This window comes from Geospiza fortis, unplaced genomic scaffold, assembly GCF_000277835.1.
Source record: "Geospiza fortis unplaced genomic scaffold, GeoFor_1.0 scaffold128, whole genome shotgun sequence".
Taxonomy (NCBI): domain Eukaryota; kingdom Metazoa; phylum Chordata; class Aves; order Passeriformes; family Thraupidae; genus Geospiza; species Geospiza fortis.
The window spans coordinates 2,124,767-2,144,777 of record NW_005054420.1 but is presented as its reverse complement, the minus strand read 5'-3'; the positions used below and the strand labels follow the sequence as shown (position 1 = coordinate 2,144,777).

Sequence of the window (20,011 nt, the reverse complement as noted above, 5' to 3'; positions counted from 1 at the left end):
CAGGAAAGGGGCAGCAGGAGAGGCTCTGGCAGTCTGACTTCCTTCCATCACCTTCTGCTCATTGTCCCAGGGTGCTGGGTAGGATTTCTTCTCCTTCCCTCTCTGGAGGAACTCACATGAGTGCTGCTGAAGCTGGGAGCCTCAGAGACGTGTGCCCCAACCCCTTTGCTGCAGCAGGGGCACTGCAGGGGCATGAGGCCAGGGCCAGGGGCAGTCTGCAGGGCCAGAGCTGCTTGGGCGCAAGTGATGCACTGGGCAAGATTCTGCCTGTGTGTTTGCTGAGCCAGCAGCTGCCTGCCAGGAGCCTGCTGCTTCCTTCCATGTCATTTATCAGATCTGCAGGTTTTCAAAGGGTAGTTAGACCTCAGTAGCGGTGGAGCATCAACTGCTTGGGGATAGGATTTTTTCCTGCAGGATGCAGGCACGGCAATAATTTGGTGCAGGATATCATCCTTGTGTTATCAGGAAAACAGCACAGAAGTCTGTCTTTGAACCTGTTCTTGGCTGGGTCCTTGTTTGAATTAGAGATTTGCTCAGTGTAGTTGTTGGGAGGAGGAGGAGGAAGGTGACTTTGAGCCCAAATCACCGACTGGTTTGGGCCGGTTTGGACAAGGTGGCCTGGGACAATGTTGGCTCTCAGTCTGTGCTGCAGCATGAGTTCTACACACCTCGGCCCAGAGGAGCTGCTGGGGTTACAAGAGCCCAGCCAGGCACATCTGGTCTGTGTGTGCTGTGGGCCAGGCACAGCTCCTGGTCTGCACCTTTAGTGTCAGGTACTGATCTCCTGTTTGACTTGGGCAGAGTTCAGGTGCCAGTGACAGAATCAAGGTGGGACATGGACCCTGCTGATGGACTGACAGACAGAGAACTGCACAAAATGGTTGTTGCAGCCATTCTGCCCTTGTCTTCCCTCTCCTAGGAGACAGCTCTGGAGTGCCATTTTGGGACAGACGGGACGTTTGAAGCCCGGTGGGTGAACTCCTCTGCCGTGGAGTGTGTGCACGTGCTGGTGAGTCCAGGGGTGAGGCTGCTTCCCCCAGGCTGAGGATCAGGTCCAAGGGTGGCAGGGTCTCACCCCCAGCCTCCCACCTGGCAGTGGGACACTGCTTGCTCTCTTCCCTCCATCTCTCACTCCTGCATTTGCCCCTCTGGGCTCTCTGCGTGTGCTGATGCTGGCAGGGCACACACACGTCACTGGTGCTGTGCTTCCATCTCCGTGCAGTGGCTTTGGCCCTCCCTGGGGCTTGGGAAAGAGCTGCATGTTTACCTTTCTAAGTGGGAAGAGTTTAGTTCAGGCAAAAAATTTGGCCACCTTTCAGGATTGCTATTTCTGTAGCTTTTCTTTTGAACAAGGAATTGGCCTGAGAAAATGCTGTGATGCTCACTGGAAAGCAGTGTGTGGTTGTTGGAGCGCAAACTGCACCTGCAAAATGCAGCAAACATTTGGGCTTTCACCAGTAGGAACATTGCAAGTGGAAGCTGGAGAAGAGCACTTTCCCATCGCGTCACCTGTGTCTCAGCCCCACACTGAGAATGTGCAGACAGTCCAGGCTGCTTGTTTTCCTGTCCATTTCTGCTAAAAATAGCAGCAACCCAGGGCTCTGTGCTCACCACGATATGCACTGTGTCCTGGTGCCCTTTACTGGGACTTGAGCAAAATGATTAAAACAAAACAGCTGTCCCACTTCTACTAAGGATAACACTCTTGTGTCTGGAGGAGCAGTGGTCAAAGAAGCCTCACAAGAAAGGTCAATCCATGGGGGGGCGTGTGTGTGTGTATGTAACCTCTTATTTTACTAAATTTCATAAGTTTTTGTTTGTTTTTTGTGTGCAGCTCCACACATCAGAGAAAAGCCATCGCTTCCCAGTGAACCTCCAGCTGAAGGACAAACCAGACAGATTTATCGACAGTCCAGAGATGATGACAGGTCTGAGTTGAAAATATTTTTATGCTTCCCTCATCTGGTTGGCTTGAACGACTCTCAAACCTGGGCAGAGTTTATGGCTGCAAGAGAGAGACCGTGGCTCCAGTGGGCACAGTGCAGTTCCTTCTCTGAGGCACATGCAAAAGGTGTATTTACCTAGAGTCACCCCCATGAACGTGAGCCCAGAGCCCAGACTGGCACCCACACATCCCTGTTACAGCCAGCCAGAGTCGAGCCCTGCCCAGAAGTGCAGGCAGCTCAGGTCTCACCTGCCAGTGGTGCACGGCTCCGGTTACCTGGTGCTCCCAGTCGGGGTGTGAGCTAGAGAGGAATTCGTCTCAGGGAGAAAAGGCATGGGGCAGGGCTCTTCCCTCAGCTCTCACAGGAGCATGGCATCGAGGTTCCACATGCTGTGAAAACTGAGTCCTTCTTTTTGCTTCCTCTGTTGAGAAGGAATAAAATGTGTAAGCACATTTCACCCCTGGCCTGTTCTCTGTCTCTGCAAAGAGTGGCTGGATTCCCGAAAAAGCCCTTGCTACATCAGCAAACTGAGGAAGGCAGGCAGTCAGACCCGGAATGAGCCAGAGTCAGACAGGCTGGGCAGGCAGGACGAGCCCAGGGGTCGGCCTCGGGGTGGGGCTGGCACAGCAGCGTGGCCAGAGGTGCCCCTTGCCGAGGGCTCTGGCTAGAGGCAGCACTCCCGAGCTCCGTCACCTCTCGCCAGTGTCAGCAGCTGTGGCAGAAGGGGCTGATTTATCTGAGGTGCAGAGGAGGAGGAGAGCCCAAAGAGAGCTTTCCTTTGGAGGATAGCTGTGACAGGGAGAAAGACACGAGCACCAGCAACCAGTGACCAGGATAGAAAGGTTTCCCCATGGTAAACCCCTGTGAATGGAGGAGGATTATCTTGCAAAGTGAAAATACCTGGAAATACCAGCATGGGCAGGCATGAGATCTGGTTTCTCTACAGAAAGAAGAGGGCATAATTTTGCAATACAGTGGTAACCCTGAGGAGGAGGGTGGGACATGGGGTTTTGGCTGTGTAGAAGACTCAGTTCTCTGTGTGGGTGGCGCTGGGAGCAGGAACCACAGCAGAAAAAGCCTGGTGGAATTCCCCTCCTCCTGCATGGAGAAGGAGCTTGTTTACATAGGCCATGTTTGCATCCGTCGGAATTGGCCAGAATATTTGGAGTTCCCACGGGACTGTTGTGCTGCTCTGGCTCCTCCTCGCTTTGCTCAGGCTGGTGTGAGTCACGTTAGAGAGACTGCCTTGCATCAGAGATCTGCTAGACAAACATGGGCATCTTTTAAAATGTCTTTAATTAAATCACTGATGTTATTGTTTATTATTTCAATATTTATTAGCTTTGTTTTACACTCTGTTTTGATAGTCCATTGAAGGAATACAAGATCTGCTATTGGTTGGAAAACCACCCAGTGTAATCCCCTGGGGAGACTGCAGATGACCTGGAATAAGCTTTTTTTGTAGAGAATAGGAGAGACCCTCAGTACCAGTGATGTTTCGTTAGCATGGCACAGGCAGTGTGGTGCTGATGAAGTTTCATTAGCACAGCACAGCAGAGCGTTGAGGCTGAGGGACTCATTAGTTGTTCAGGAAGTGCCTTAAGATGCTCCTGTGAGCAGAAGTGCCAAATGTGTCTGTTTCTGTGTTTTATGTGCTCCTGCAAAGTCTCCTGTGGGGAAAAGGGTGTGAAAGCCGTGTTTCCTGAGCATTTCTGACTGCTACCTCCATGGATACCCACACTTCAGTGGCAGAAGTCTTGAGGCTGGAGAGGAAATGTAACCCAGGGCACCAGCTAATGGAGATGTGAAGGCAGTATAAGAAAAACATATGGAAGTTGAGCTGAGCAGATCTGAAGGAAGAAGAAGTCAGTGAAAGGGGTCTGCAGTCACAGGGGAAAGGAAAGAACTGTAAACACTGTACAAAGCACAAAGTACCCCATTTTTTGTCAGTGTGGAAGCAATGTGATTGCTTTCCTGGCAGGATGGAGCCAGCTTTGCCAAGCAGCTTCCCATGTGGATGCTGAGAGTTGGAAACATGTAGCATTAATTGACAAAAGGTTCCAAGTTTGGGTGTTGCTTGTTTTTCAAGGGGGAGAAAAAGGAAAAGAATGTGCTAAATTATATTGTAGTGTGAACAAGCGCCCAGGCCTTCTGGGAAATCTGCACCATGGTAGCCAAGGGCTCCCTCGTCTCGCTTTGTGCTCTGCTCATCCGCTGGATTTCAGATTTTCCTGGGATTCACGCAGCGGGCAGGTGGTGGGAGCGGGGGGGCTGTGTGGGGTGGATTGCCTCAGGCTAAGCAAAGCTGCGAGAGCCTCAGGCCTGGAGCTCACGCTGTCTTTGTCTCTGGTGGTTCAGTGGAAGTGTACAACTGTGCGACCGGCAGTGCCGACTGCTCCCAGTGCCTGGGGAGGGAGGACCTGGGCCACCGCTGCCTCTGGAGTGAGAGCAGCTCCAGCTGCAGGCTGCAGACCGAGCCTCCACAGGTCGCTGAAGTCTGCCCACCTCCGGAGATTCGCAAGGTAAGACCCGAAGGCAGCACGGAGGGTGCTCACAGTGTGGTGTGAGGTGGCGGGTGGTGCCAAGGGCTGGGACTGGGTGCACCATGCTGCCTGGAGCAGGAGGTGCAGAGGAGGATCTGCACATTGTCCCTGGCACGGGATGGGGTCCAGACCAGCACTGAAGTATTCACTGACTTTCTATGCTGTCAAGGACATCTTGCTAGTGACAGGATCCAGTCTTCATCGTGTTAGAGGGAAAAACAACAGCAGCACAATCATGGCCAGTCCCCTGTCCTCTCGCAGCACTGGGATGTTGCCATGACCAGTACTCTGTCCCCTCACAGCAGTGGGGGCAGCAGCTCTCTGGTGACACCAGTGGTGTAGGAGTGGGTTCAAAGCTGGTCTGTGGAAGAAAGAATGTTTCTTCCCAGATGTGTTTGCAGCTGAAGTGATCCTTGACTAAACCCCACTGCCCAACACAGCAGAGAAGTGTGGTGGTTTCTCCTCTGCCAAGCCGGAGCGAGGAGACACTGGCGTTGGGTGCACTGGGCAAGCAGGAGTGTGAGGAGTGATTCTGTCTGCTTCACAGGGCTCAGGTGGTGCTTGGACACCAGGATTGGCTCAGGGATGAAGGCCAGAAGCTCCTGGTTCTCCCCTGACCTGGTCTAGTGGAAGGTGTCCCTACCAATGGCATGAATCATAGATGATTTTTGAGGTCTGTTCCAACCCAAACCATTCTGGGACCCTGTGCTGCTCTGACCTTATGCCCTGCCCCTTGGTGCTGCAGATCGAGCCGCTGCGGGGGCCTCTGGAGGGGGGCACGCTGCTGACCATCCGCGGGAGGAACCTGGGCCGGCGCTTCAGCGACATCGCGGGCGCCGTGCGCGTGGGCGGCGTGCGCTGCGCCCCGCTGCCCCACAGATACGTGGTCTCTGAGACGTGAGTTGGGGGAGCCGGGGAGGAGGGAGCACGGCCCCTGCGTGTGCCCAGCCCCTGCCCGTCCCTCCCCGTCCCTGCGGCCAGGCCGAGGCCAGCTGCTGCTGCCCTTCGCCGCTGCCATCTGCCTCCTCCATCCACAGAGTGGTGTGCCAGACTGGAGAGGCTCCGGAGGCGTTCTCGGACGTGGTCACGGTCAACGTGAGCCGGGAGGGGAGGTCCAGGGAGCAGTACTCCTACGTGGTGAGTGGCTGCCTCCTGAGTGTTCCCTTGGTGATTCCTGTGCCCCTTAAAGTGGGTGTGCAGCTCCCCATGCCTCCCAGCTGGCTGACAAGCAGGATCTACAACTACATCTTGGGGTCCTTAAGGAGCTGCTGAGGTGTCACCTCACCTGTGGTTACCTGTTTGGGGTGTGGCAGGACCACAGCAGGATGCTGGCAGCACAGCCACACTCCCAGACTCAGCTCCTGCAGGGGTCTGTCTCATTCCAGCTCTATTGGCAATTCTCCTGCTATAAAAACGAACTCAGTTTTCTTCTACCTCTTTTGCTGAAGTGTTGTTACAATCTGTGAGATTTTTTGAGACTTGTGAAGCCCCTTTGTGCTAAGTTACATTCCATAAACTCACATTGTTTAGAACTGATATTTTTGCTGCAGAGATTGTATTAGTTTTTGCATGAAATAATGTGTAGGGATTAGACTGAAGCTAACTCCATGTCACTGTGCAATGAAAAGCCCTTTATAACTTTGTGCTGTGCTGTTTCACAAAGATAGCTTTCATCTCTGTAAACCTGGAGAGAAATCCATGCATTTTTTCTCTTCCCAACATGAACCTTCTTATTGGACAGTATTCATGGACAGCCATGCTGGGTGGGTGCTGAGGGCACGTGGAGTGCTTGGAGCCTTTGTGCCTCCACAGCAGCTTCAGCTGGGGCAGGACAGTCTGTGCTGCAAGTTGCTGGCCTGGGAGGAGACCTGGAGCCCCAGAAAACACTTTGATTTCTGGTGGCCATTGTGAGGAATTTGGGGCAGATCATGGAATGTGATTCTCCCACCCTGAAGCCAATGACAGATTGGGTGTTTAGTTCAGGGAGCTGAGAGCATGCAGCCAGCACAGGCATGGCACACCCCAGCACCCAGCAGAGCCAGGCCTGACACTGCGTGGGGAGAGGCTGGGGAGTGATGGCACAGCCAGGCCAGTCTCAGCAGGAGTTCCCAGATACCATTTCCACAGTTTCCAGGTGACCAGGTTCACATCCCAACAGCCCCCTTGGTTTGGGGATTCTCAGGATGTGTGTGCTGAGCTGGCACGTGCCCCACTGCTGGCTGAGAGGGGGGAGAGGGGCCCCGAGAGTGGAACAGGGCTGGGCAGCTCCTTCACCAGCTCTGAACATGCGAGGAAAAGCCTCTCAGGAAACACCTGTGGAAGCACCAATGCTGAACAAAGCCAGGCCCTGACCTCAGCCTGTGCCGGCAGCTCCGGGGCAAGCTTAGGGAGCAGACTCCTCCCTGGAGAGGGAGAGAAACCCTTCCTGCTTGGGTGGCACAGTAGAAAACTGCTGTCTCTCTGTCTGTCTCTGTTTGTCTGTCTTGTTTGTCTTAGCAAAGCTTGGAGCACATATGAGGGAGTGCCCTGCCTTGTGCACGTGTTGGGGGGGGACACTGTATGATGGAGGTGTGTCACACTGAAAGTAGCTTTCATACCATGTGCAGACCAAGCAACAATCTTGTTTTCTTGGTTCTCCTCTCCCATCTGATGGCATGCAAATGGAATAGCCTATAGCTGGCTGGTCTTGGTGAGACCTGAGCTTGGGCACTGCTACAGTTGCCTGGAAAAGTTTAAAAGCCTTTCAGAACTGCCCTTCCAAAGAAGGTACTTCATGAAATACCAGATATTGTTTGTGTGCTACATCTTTCAAAGTCCCCATTATACATGCCTAGAAGAGACAGAATTCAGCTGTAATTGTACTGAGGAGGAGGGAGAGGCTTCTTCAGGACAGTATAACAGGCTATGGATGAGCTGGATTTGCCAAAGCTGTGATGGAGGTGATTGGTGCTGGCAGTGCACCAAGAGCAGCAGCCCCTGGCTCTGGGGAAGGGCTTTGGGGAACAGGAATAATCCTCTCTGCTGATGCTGTAGCTGTACTTATGAATATGTAGGTTAAGGGCCAAGGCCAGGAGACAGCTGCCTGCAGACGCCAGAGAAATGGAAATTAACAAAACAGGTGAACATGGGTGACGGTCAGAACTGGCAGAGGAAATGGCAGTAGAGGAGCAAAGCCATCTGAGTGTAGGACAAGGGCAAGGGTAGATGTTAACACACGGGTTTGTGTGGCAGAGACTGCCAGGCAAGGTGTTAACAGCAGGCTCAGCCTGCACTCCTCTGCCCACCTGCAAGGATGGAGGGTCTGCTCTGCACGAGCAAGGGATGGGCTGGGGTGAGCGGGGCCAGGCCCCGTGGGTCTGTCTGAGAGGGAGTCACCAGTGCCCTGTGGAAGGGTCTCAGGATCATGATTTGCTCTGCCCTGGCTATCCTGCTCAGATGGAGCAGGGATGTTGCCAGCAGCCTCTCCTGGGGTGCCTGTGAGCAGACAAGAGGGCTCAGCACCACGTGAGTTATCAAAGCCTCCAGCTCATGAATCTCAGGAAGATTTCCAGGGGCTGCAAACACAGATAACATACACGCTAATTTATGCGGCAAATGGCAAGAGGCAAAGTAACTTCCCCCTCAGTTCCTGTTGCCTCAAGAGATGCAGATTTGAAGCTTCCTTAGCAGGGGTCTGATATTCAATTATCTAAACCCAGGTGGCCATTTTACTGATCTCAAGGCCATCGTTCAGTGAGGCTTTAACATTATCCTTGCATTTAGGAGGACACGAATCTAGAAGGGCTGAGATGGTGAGGGAAGTAATGAGTGAGAAATTTCCTTTTATTGATGGATTATTGTGCTGTCGCTGGCTCTGGACCTCCTGCTAGAAATCTGAAGGGAATGGTGAGATCCTGGTCTCCCGTTTGGCCCCATGTTTCATTTGCAGCAAGTATTTAGGGACCACTGAGAGTCACAGAGGTTTTATATGATCTTACTCCTTAGCATTTGTATCACTTCTCTTTTTCTGAAAGCTTGCCAGCAAAAGCTTTTGCTGTGCTGCTGTTTGAGCCTCACAGTGCTGCACTCTTACTCAAACTAATGAATCAATTCTCATGTACAGTGTGGAATATCCAGCTGCAGATTTACCAGGCTAGAAAACAGATTTCCCCTCTGTTTTTAGCTTCCCGTGGTGCAGTCCATAGCTCCTCTGAATGGCCCGAAGGCAGGAGGAACAAGAGTGACCATCAGAGGCAGCAGGCTGGATGTCGGCTCAGAGCTCCGTGTCCTCATCAACTCCTCCAAGCAGTGCACGGACCTCAGGTGGGAGCAGGGCTGGGGGCTGGCACTGGAGTAGTGATGAGAGCCAAAGCGTTAGGAAGGTCGGTATTGTCCCCCAGGAAGTCAGGCAGAGCGAGGGTTTTGAGGGGGGGCACCACTGCCTGCTGGCATGGCATCCCCCTGCCTGCCCTTCCCCTCTGCGTGCCCGGGCCCAGCACCGGCTGCTGAGCTGGCAGCTGCCCGTAGCAGGCCTGGAGGAACAGCTGGTTGCCATGTCACTGGAAGCTCCTTGTCATCTGTGGCTGCCAGCTGCCTGTCAGGGTGCTGAGGCCGGGCTGCAGCCTGCAGCTCCCTGCAGCTCCCCCTCCTGTCCCACGCAGCCGCACGGACAGCAGCATCACCTGCACCATGCCCGCCGTGGAGCTCACCACGGCTGTGCCAGTCTGCGTGCAGTTCGAGAACAAGTCTTGTGCCAGCCACAACATCACGTTCAAGTATGAGAAGAACCCGGTTATATCAGACATCAACCCCAAAAAGAGCCAGATCAGGTGAGATCCTGCCCTAGCTGAGGCAGCCCGGGAAAGAGGGGGTCAGCTCCAGGTGGGAGAGGGTGGGGAGAGGGTCCTGCCAGGAGAAAGGGCTTCTCAGCCCTGGGCTGGACAGGTATGGAGGGTGCCTTAGCTTGCTCTTGGGGTGCTCCAGGGTAACCCCAGCACGGGAGAAGAAGAGGTGTCATACACCAGGACTGTCCATAGCTTATGTTGATGCATTTACAAGTGAAAAAATGTCAGCCTTGGTAACGATACTGTGCACACCTCGTGAGTGTTTTGGAGAGGCCCAGGTGGGGGCTCTATGAGACCCTGAGGATTTTTCTTGGCAGTAAAACTGCTGGAGGACGAGATTTGTAATTTTGGATTTCAACCTTCCCTGAGGTCACAGTATTTAAGTTTTAAAGTGTGTTGCTTTTAGTTTCACATCTCAGTGGAGTTCTCAGACTTCTGTTCCTTTGGATACCGTGGTGAAATACCACTCTGCTCACCTGTGGAGGCTGAAAAACCCAGGGCTGACTAGGAAATCTGGGAGGGCAGCAGGACATTGCTGAAAGCACGGCCAGGGGCGAGCAGGAGCAGGCTCTGGTGGTCTGACCCTCTTGGAACAAAGCTGCCTCTCTGTTCCCAAGCACAATGCCAAGGCTGCAGGCTGTGGGAATGTTAGGGAAAGGCAGAGCCATGACTCAGCCAGGCTTCCAACTGCTCAGTGGCGAGAGCAGTGACTTAAAAGAGACAAGGGAAGAATGTCCTGCCTGCAGTCGCAAAGGAAACCACTGGGGTGTTTCTCAGTCACCTTAGTCTGCTTCCTTGGTACTTAGAGCCGTTCCCAAATTTCAGAGAACGAGGATGGCGACTGCAGGCTCTCTCCAGCCTCTGGCGTGGCTCGTGCAGTCTGACTGCTTCAGCACATTGCTGAGCTATTGACCATGAGATGCCAATAACTTGTGTAAAAATTCAGCTGGTTCTGATTTCTTTTACTATATTGATAAAACAATCCGTATAACCAAAATCTAAACCAATGCAAAATTGTACACTAGTCTGCAGATGTGACAGGCCAGTGAGAAACTTGGATCATAACCTCCTAGTGATATCCCCAGGCTTCAGAAAACCCTGGGGCCTCGTGCCCAAAGTCACTGTGCCTGGAGTGCTCTGCAGATAACAGGACTTGTGAGTCTTGCCTGTTCCCTGGCAAATACTCAAAAAAAGTCAAATGTGATATGGGGAAGGTTGATCTAGGGTGCAGATGAGTGGTGATGGTTCTCCAGCCGTTGCTCTGCCTTTTGCACATTGGGGCTGCTCATTATTCTTGTTAGTTGACTGCACAGTGGGAAGCTCATGTGTTGCATTCCCCCCAAGCAGATTCAAAACACAGCAATTTTCACATTTTGATCTAAATCATAACTTCCTGGAAGATGTAGGATGAGGGATGTTTCCCTGTCCAAGTCTCACAGTTCTGTGTGGGTTGCTGCAGGGCAGGGGCAGAGACAGGGGCAGGGGCAGGGGATGTGTCCTGGCCATCACTTTACATGTCACTTACATGGCCAGTGGCCAGGATGCCTGCTGCATACCCTGGCATGCAGAGGCTGCTCTTCTGGACAGTGGGAAGGAAGGGGGACAGCTCACTGATGCTGGAAGAGGCTCCCCCTTTCCACCAGAGCATCTGCTCCTCCTGCCTTCCTTTCTTCCATGACATTGTGGTAGCTGTGTAGGTAGCTTCCTACTTCTGCTGTAAGTAGGAAGAAGACTTTGGCCGTTGGGTCACATTTTCTGCTCAGGCAGCTTGGAAACATCTCTGAGAAAATGATAGGAGGAAGATGCAGCCCTCACATCCCACTGCTGCACTGTCCTCTGCAGTCACCCTCTCTTTCTTCCCTTCTGGCAGCGGGGGCAGGATCATCACGCTGGAAGGAAGAGGCTTTGGGCTGGTGCAGAACGTGTCCATGGCTGTGCGTGGCATCGGCAGGGAGCACACGGTGGGTGTCTGGGCCAGGTGTGGCCCCGTGGTGAGCAGGGCTGCGTGCCTGCTCCAGCTGTGAAGGTGGGGGCTCGGCCCATGCCTCAGGGTGGGCTGGGAGCGCTCTGCTGCTGGGTTCTCCTGTGCTCACACTCCTGCTTTCAGCGCTGCAAGGTGCACACTGACACGGCCATCACCTGCCCCTCTCCAGCTGCCTCCAACGTCACTGTGGGGACCAAGCCAGCCCCGGTGGATTTCTACCTCAACGGGCGCCTCTACGCTGACGAGCGCTCGGCCCTGGATGAGGAGATGTACCCCGAGGAGGCTCTGCACATCAGCAAATTCAGCCTGGGCTACTACGCTGACCCCCAGTTCTCCACAGCCAAGAAGGAGAAGTGGATCAAGCACCATCCTGGCGAGCCCTTAACTCTGGTCATACATGTAAGAGGGTGGTGGTTACAGCTCTGCTTCTCTCTGTGTGCTGCCATCTCCACCCTGGGCAGCTCCTCAGTCCTAAGTCCCAGCACAGGGACTGTTCACAGACACAGGACAGAGAAGGGGGTGGATGGGAACTGGGGAGGCAGGAGCAGCTGATTTTGGCTCAGCCTGCAGCTTCTGCGTCTCTCCACCCCAGGAAATGCAGCATGGTCTGGGGATGCCTTCTCAGGCATGATGCCAGAGAGCTGCCTGGGGAGGGTGCTGTAGCAAGGGGCTAAATGAAATACTGGACATGTGGAAAAGAACTACAATGCCCTGGCCTGAAACCAGGCAGGTGCTGCAGAAGGGCCTGACAATAGGTGTTTATTCCTGCAGTAACAGATCATTCATTCTTCTCTTTTGGCTACTGAATTCAGCTCAGCTCACAAGGAAGTTGGGATGCAGAAGCTGATTGGCCTGGACAATGAGCAATAGTAATTCAAAGGCCATTGTTTGCTGCAGGATATCCTAATGGTTTGCAACGTGCTCCAGAAATGTGCTCCCCCTTTCTCAGGCTTTGCAGGCGCATCCCCTGGCTGTCCCCTCCGCTGTACATCCTTCCCCCCTCCCAGATGGGTGCTTACATCCTTATCTTCCATGCACAGCAAGCCCGATCAAAAGCAGATTTTTCCAGGTTCCATGAGGGGCTTGTTCAAGCTGTGCCCCCTGCTGAGTGAAGAATGGGAAACAGGAAAATGGGGAATGGCCTGGTTTTGGCTTTCCTGTGGAGTGCTGGAAAAATGTCCTTGGTGAGGGAGAGTCTTCCCAGGTCTGCAAAACAGCAGGGAATATGGAAAGTAAAGCAGGAAGATCGATTGCCATTCTGACTGCTATGGTGCAGCCTGACATCCTGATTTTTTTCCTGCCTTTAGAAAGAACCTGACAGCCTGGGCCTGGAGAGCAATGAATACCAGGTGAAAATCGGCCTGATCTCGTGTGAGATCCAGATTGTTTCAGACAAAGTCATCCACTGCTCCATCAACGAGTCGCTGAGCTCCTCGGAGCGGCAGCTGCCGGTGACGGTGAGTGGGGGCTCTGCGGGCCGGGGTCCCCGCGCTCCCTGCCGGCTCCAGCTCACCCTGCAGGAGGCTGCGCAGGGGAACAGTGGCCGAAGCAGGCTGTGCTGTGGCAGGGCAGCGGTCAGCAGGCTGCAGGGCAGGGCCAGGGGCTGCCCCGAGCTGTGGGGAGGGCTGCTCCAAGCCAGCGCTGCCCGCTGAGCTCCGGCGCTGTGCCCGGGGAGGCTGCTCAGCTCTGAGAGGCACACCGAGGTCTCAGGCATGTGAGGTTTTGTCACCTGCACTGATTTCCTGCTCCTCATGGGATGTGTTCGGGGATTTCCTTGCAGCTTTAAGCCCTCGGCTCTGCCCCACCAGCACAAGGGCTACGAGTGGCCATGAGAGCCCAGCCTTCACCCAGCTGGGTCCCTGACCGGCAGCGCTCAGGGCTTCCAAAGGCTGCTGCTTTCTCGCTGCAGAGTTCAGTGTTCAGGGCTGCTCTTTCTCTTTGTGTCTGCAGCTGGCCACACTTTGTTACTGTCCTGTTTTCCAGAGGGCTGGACTGAGCTGCTGTGCTTGCCTCAGTTTCCCTCATGCCATACCCAGCCCGTGGCCACGCAGGGATGTGACCATGGCTCTTTGTATCTGGAGAGAAAATGCCTCCACCCCCGTGGGATGGGAGCCTGAGGCATGGGCAGGGAGGGCAAGGAGAGCTGGAGGCAACTGCAGAGCTCTGGAGCTGGGCTGCCCAAGAGAAAGGCTCAATGCACTGCCAATTTGCTGACAGGATTGTCCCATTTACTGCCAGCAGTCTGAGGTGTATGAAATTCTGTTGCAAACTGGAAACATGGAAATGCAGAAGTAACAGAATTTCTTGAGTCATCTTAACAGGAATTTTAAACAGGGTAATTTAAAAATTTTTTTTTTGTAAGAACTGAGAAACAGGGGAATTCCTTTGTGGAAGAAAAGGAATTTTTGAGTTTGCTAGTCTTGGTGTGACATTAACCAACCACGGCAAGTCCCCAGGAAGCAGGAGAGTGATACCCAGCCCTAAATATCACAAGGGTGTTCAGAGTGCACCAGCAATGAAAGTGCAGCTAATTAATCTGCTTATATTCATACCTGTGCACCCTTACTAAACCTACAGGCGTGGCTGGGGCCCTTGCCTGCCATTCCACGAGTGGCTGCTGTTTTGTCACACATGAGAAATGGCTCTGGTGACACAGGGCAGGATCTGCAGGGCCTTGCCTGGGTTGCACTGAGTGTTGAGTAGAGCTGTCCAGCTACACTAGAGAGACTTGTCAAGACATTCAGGCTCATCTTTGTTTATGACCAAACAGTTTAAGCATTGAATTAAACAGCAGCTGAGGGATTTTTTTCTCCGAAAAATGCAAAAGGCTGAGCTGGTGAGGGAAGAAAGACTCAAAACACCTTAAGGAGCTGCCTCATTGCAGCATTTCAGAGGGAAAAAGTGGAGATCCTGAGGCTGGGCATGTGGCTGTGAGGCTGCTGAGTAAACCTGCCCAGGAGCTCTTGCAGTGCTGTGGCTCCTGTCCCTGGCCAGCACCATTGGCTCTTGGACGATGTGCCAGGGTAGAGACCAAAGCTCTCAGTGCCTGGAGCCTTCCCCCAGCAGCAGACATGTCCTCACCAATGCTCCCAGAGCTAGGGCTGGATTTCCCTCAGGATGGAGCTGTGTGTCTGGTGGTGGAGGTGATGGGAAGATCCTGCTTGTGGGACAGCTTTGGTCCAGTGGCTGAGAGCTGCTGGAATTTCACTCCAGTGGGCACCTTTCCCAGAGGTGTTCCATGACACAAGAAATCAAGATTAATTTTGATTAATCAAATGATTAGTTAAAATAATAAGATATTGGAGCTCTTCCCTACCTAATTTCAAGGTTTTTTTCTCAAGTTTCTCTCACTTCTCGTTCCTTGGGAGAAGTGAAACTCACATTTCCAGAAGCGAAAGCCTTGTGTGGTCATGAGTTTTCCTTATCAGATGATGCTGTGGAATCCTTTCATCCCAAGGGCCCAAAGAGCTGTTTGTAAATGGTACCCAGTGACTTGCCAGCCTGTGATGTGTGCTGGCCTCTTCCCTTCTGGAGATCAGGAGACCCAAGGACTGAGCTCTAGTGGTTTGTGCTTGTTGTCACAAGAAGTACAGGCTGGGAGCAGAGCCAGCACCTTCTGACACCCCTTTCACTGCTTTAGCCACAAGATCATTACTCGTCTATGGTCTCGTTTATTTTTATTTCCTTAGTTTATTTGTATTTCAAGGACTTTTAAGTTTCTTAACCCTACTTCTTCTGGGTGGCAGCTGTTCCGATTTGGGAGGAGAAAGGCGAGTGCAGCGGGGCTCCAAAGGCTGTTCAGAGCCATAAAGAAGCTGATGATTAATGGAAGTGATTTTCTAGTAAGAGCAGCACCGGCAGCCTTGTGCAGTGCCATGGGCTCTCTAGGAAAGGGCTGTCTCTTCTGGGGCAGGTGCAGCGGGGCCATGGGACCTGCAGTTTTGCCACCAAAGCCCTGTGCTGGCGCTGGGATGGGCACCACTGCAGCATCACAGCCTGCTGGGTGTGCCTTGGCATCCCCCAGAGCACAGGAAGGGAACTGGGCTCCCTGGAGAGTGCCCAGGGTCTGGCAGTGAAAGGCACAGCCCGGCCTCCCTCCCTCCGGGCCTGGGAGGCTGTGCCAGCTCGCTCAGAGTCCTCGGGTGAAGGTCTGCTGAGTGCTGCCCTGTGTCCCTCCCTGCTCCCAGCCCTTTGGCAACCTGCTGCTCAGCTCCTGCTTTTCCTGCCTCCTTCTCCTTCCTCAGATCCAAGTTGGAAAGTTCAACTACACAATTGCCATGCTGCACCTTGGGGGAGGAGAAACCGCAATCATTGTCTCCATCGTTATCTGCAGCATCCTGCTGGTCCTCTCTGTTGTAGGTAAGGGAAAGAACAAGGTATTTCCAGGCTGTGGCAAGGTTTTTCTTTCCGCATGTGGAGGTGTGAACTCTGAGTGCTGCACTTGTGCAGTACCTGAAGCTAGTCTGGGTGCAGCAGGTGTGGCACACAGCTTGTGCCAGGACTACAGCTCCCTGCAGCACAGAGCTTTTCCTGGCTGAAACCACAGCTCAACTCTGTTACTTCAACCTGTGATATTTATAAACTTACCCTTTTCCCCAGATACTCAGTAGTTACTGTAATACAAAAAAAAGAAGGATGCGAGAAACTGATCTTGGTCACAGGCATGATTGTCCCAGACCATTCTAAAGGTGCTCTTAGTCCAAGATCCTGTCATCAGGAGCAAGAAGTGGCAGGTGCCTGGCTGAGTAGGAAGAGCAGAGCCAGCATCCTTAGCTGCAAATCTGAAGCAGGCACATTAGTGTATGTACCTGGCTGGAAGCTGTGCTGCACACCTTTGTCCTTGGGCTAGGGTCCCTGCTCATCACATGCCCAGAATGACTGTGCAGCAAGAAACCTGCCAGTTCACAGCAAATGAGGACTTTAGAGTAAGGATTTAATTTATTTTTAACAAAAGCTCTAATGCACCCTATTTACTAGATGCATCACCCATCATTAGAAACATATTTCTGGAGGCATGGGAAGACTGTCAGCTATGAGCACTGTAATACAGGTGGTAAACGTCCTCAATTCTGTATTCATTAATCAGCTGGAACACATTAATACACAGTTAAGCTGAATACAGACAGCCCAGACCTAAATTGAAGATGACAGTTACAGCACGATCATTAGATTCCAGCTGGTTCTACTTATTTACAGATAATCGACAACTGCCTGAGCAGATACCAGTCTGGTGGTAGGTGTGAAACCAACTCTGGGTTTAGCTTTCTGCACTTGTGTCAGAGAGAACTGCTCTGATCCCAGTTGCAGCTGCTCCTAAGCCCGGGTCCAAAAGGCTTATTCTCTTCCTCTTTTCCAGCTCTCTTTGTGTTCTGCACAAAGAGCCGCAGAGCTGAGCGCTACTGGCAGAAAACCCTGCTCCAGATGGAGGAGATGGAGTCACAGATCCGCGAGGAAATCCGCAAAGGTAAGTCACTGTCTGGGTGCCGAGGAACCGTGGCTAGGAGCGAGATGTCATGTTAGCAGGCTTGAAGCAATTCACCTTGTGCTCTGTAGAAGTTTATAGAACTATTTGTAGGAGAATTTCTGTGATCGCCTGTGAGTTTTTACAGGGTTTGGGAATGAGGCTCAGTGGCTGGAAGTGTGGCCCTGCCATTGTCCTGCTGCCTGGCTTGGACAAACCACTGATCTCCAGTGCCACCAGCTTCTCTGCCCTGGGGTTAATGGCCCTTGGCTGTGTCAGAGCGTTACTTGAAGGTCGCGCTAACCTTCAGTGTGCTTTCCTCTTGGGTGCAACAGAAACTGCAGCATGCTCCTCGTAGAGCAACGGCAGAGGTGTTCCAGGTGTTGGCACCCACCACCCCACGGTCCATGATCTTGCCACATCGGCTGACATCCTGTGCTGAGGGCACTGGGGCTCCTGGGGCAGAGAATGTTCTGTCAAGCTGGGGCAAGGTGTACAGTCTGATGGTTAAACCCCGATGGGAATGTGCTGCTCAGAGCAAACGGCTTCAGCCCCTGCAAGGACACGGCGTGAGGGGGCAGAGATGGGATGTGCCCTGTTTTCCAGTGCCAGCCTCTCTCAGCTGGTGGAGGGCTGGGCTCTCACCATCTGTGGGTCTCTTTGTATAAGGTTTCGCGGAGCTGCAGACAGACATGACAGACCTGACCAAGGAGCTAAACCGCAGCCAGGGGATCCCCTTCCTGGAGTACAAGCACTTTGTCACCAGGACCTTCTTCCCCAAAGTAAGGAGACAGCGCGTGTCACAGGCACCTCATTGCTCCCAGATATGTCCCACCCAGTTTAGGCCTCTGCTACAGGGCTTTTACAGTGTCACAAAATCATTCCACTGTTATGTATTTACTTGTCACATATTTCAACCTTAATTATCATCAAAAGTGGAGCCGCACCTCCTGGGGTGTCATACAAGATCGGGCTTGCTCGCACATGACAGAAGCTGGCGGCAACTGTCCCAGGAGTTGCTCTGGCTTGCCTGTTTGGGGCCATTGCACACCTCCTGTGAAAGAGCTCTCCCACAAGCACAGTGCTGGGGTCTCCTCCTCAAGGGCTCCAGTGTCACCCCACTCCATTCAGCAGAGGCTGAAGGGTGGCTGAAGGGTGAATTGGCAATCAGGAGAGGGGCTTCTTGTCCCACGCAGGGTGTCCCCAAGCATTCCCAGCAGCTCGGCCAGTCCTCAGGAGTTCTTTGGATGTCTCTGTCTCTCCCTTCCTCCCTGTCCAAGGTTGTGTGCATGGTGCTCCCAGTGAGATGTCCTTTGGGCTCCCAGTCCCAGTCTGTCTGCCCGGGGTCCCGCAGCAGACATGCTGGTGCCGTCGTTCCGTCCCCGGCTGCTCCGCCTGTGGCTGTGTGCCCTTCACTGCGGCTGTATTTCACCCCCGAGGCAGTTGTGTGTCAGTGCTGAGGACTGAGATGATGATTTATGACTGCAGAGTGTTTCATTAGTAGCTATTACTCAGGTTTTTCAGTTACCCAGTCTCCATATCTCTGCACACTAGAGGCTTTAAGATTCAGGCTGGTATATGAATGCTAGATTTTTAAACATTTATCCCATCTGTTTTAAAAGTTACATATGTTGAAACACCCAGAACTCCTCTATTTTGATATAGTCTTCTGTAAAGCTTTCTCTTCTGGGAGTTTTCTAGCTGTCACATTACTCTATTTGCAGTCTCCTTGCCCTCACAGCCTTGCGTCTGAGCAGACGTCTGCCTCCCCCCATCCTTGTGGTGTTTGCTCCTTCAGGAGGCTCTTGCAAAGTGTTTCAAGGCTCCATAAGCCAGCCCCGTGCATGTCTTTGGAATGGGTGGCTTTAGTCCCAGTGACATGTCTCCCCATCTTATTCCCCTGAGGTGCACAGCCCACAGGTGCCCTCCCCTAACGCTGTGCTTGGTTCCAGTGTTCCTCTCTCTACGAGGAGTGCTACATCCTGCCATCCCAGCAGCTCAGCTCGCAGGTGGGCTCCCAGGTCCAGGAAACACATCCACTCCTGGTGGGGGAGTGGAAGGTGAGTAACCCGCTAACAGAACCAACACTTTTGGGTGTGGCTAACCATTAACACAGACCAGCACTGGATCAGCTTTGGCTGGCTGAAGAAGGCAGATTTGTGAATCTGCTCTTGCATGGAATCTGTTGGCCTGGGATCCTTCCTGGCTCTATAACCCTGAGGCTGCAGTAAGGTCTCCCTAGAACTTCTGAAAGCTGACCAAACCCAGCCGTCTTCACCTCTCCTTGTACAGCCACTAATTGTTTTGTTAGCCCTCAGTCACACTTGCTCCATCTGTCTCGTAGTGGGGAGCCCCAAACTGGCCACAGTGCTCCAGGTATCCTCAGAATACTGAACAGAAAGGAATGGCCACTGCCACTGACCCAGCTGGTGTTCCTTGCCAGCAAAGCTGCTGGCTGTGTCAGGTAGAGGGAAGAAGGGCACTTCTACGTAGTACCTCTGTGCTCAGTAGGGGTGTCCCTGCCATCAGGAGGGATAAAATGTGGAGGAAAACAAGCACGGTTTTCTTAGTCTGCCTTCTAAATTCTTGTTCAGATCCCTGAGAACTGCAGACCCAACATGGAAGAAGGAATTTCTCTGTTCTCCACCTTACTCAACAACAAGCACTTCCTCATCGTATTTGTCCATGCTCTCGAGCAACAGAAGGACTTTGCTGTCAGAGACAGGTACAAGCTTCAGAACCAAAGGCTTGTCTGGGACTGTGTGTTTCAGTGGATGATTGAGTCACACTTGCCTACACATTTCTGCTAGAGATGGGTGGTCATAAACCCTGAAGAGCACTCACTGATTTGGCTTACCAGTAAGAGTGTGCAAGCTAACCTGAGGTCCTGCAGCACTGAATGAGGGTTGGAACTTCTGATACCATTAAGAAGGCTCATGAAAATTGTCTGAAAGACTACCTCTGTGTGTTGGGTATTTTAGTGCCGGTCAGCACTTCAGTCTAGTTGGACTGGAGCTTGAGTCCTGTATCATTCTGTGTTTCAGGTGTAACCTGGCCTCCCTGCTTACTATTGCACTGCATGGGAAACTGGAGTATTACACCAGCATCATGAAGGACCTCTTGGTGGATCTAATAGATGCGTCAGCTTCCAAAAACCCCAAGCTTATGCTGAGGAGGACAGAATCTGTGGTGGAGAAGATGCTCACCAACTGGATGTCCATCTGCATGTACAGCTATCTCAGAGTAAGAGAACC

At 52.8% G+C, this 20,011-nt stretch overlaps 1 protein-coding gene across 1 annotated transcript in view; it reads left to right on the top strand.

The window, feature by feature from the left end:
* Positions 1-20,011, top strand: part of PLXND1 (plexin D1) — a gene marked incomplete at its 5' end in the record, with an annotated part of 64,958 nt that overhangs the window by 28,063 nt on the left and 16,884 nt on the right. Inside the window, 16 exons of the mRNA XM_031061629.1 lie at positions 920-1,009; positions 1,835-1,928; positions 4,305-4,468; positions 5,235-5,386; positions 5,527-5,626; positions 8,652-8,791; positions 9,130-9,297; positions 11,183-11,273; positions 11,420-11,695; positions 12,604-12,753; positions 15,541-15,655; positions 16,653-16,760; positions 17,427-17,539; positions 18,710-18,817; positions 19,352-19,482; positions 19,802-20,000. Of these exons, the coding sequence (XP_030917489.1) occupies positions 920-1,009; positions 1,835-1,928; positions 4,305-4,468; positions 5,235-5,386; positions 5,527-5,626; positions 8,652-8,791; positions 9,130-9,297; positions 11,183-11,273; positions 11,420-11,695; positions 12,604-12,753; positions 15,541-15,655; positions 16,653-16,760; positions 17,427-17,539; positions 18,710-18,817; positions 19,352-19,482; positions 19,802-20,000 (2,199 nt within the window). The remainder of the gene's footprint in view (positions 1-919; positions 1,010-1,834; positions 1,929-4,304; positions 4,469-5,234; positions 5,387-5,526; positions 5,627-8,651; positions 8,792-9,129; positions 9,298-11,182; positions 11,274-11,419; positions 11,696-12,603; positions 12,754-15,540; positions 15,656-16,652; positions 16,761-17,426; positions 17,540-18,709; positions 18,818-19,351; positions 19,483-19,801; positions 20,001-20,011) is intronic.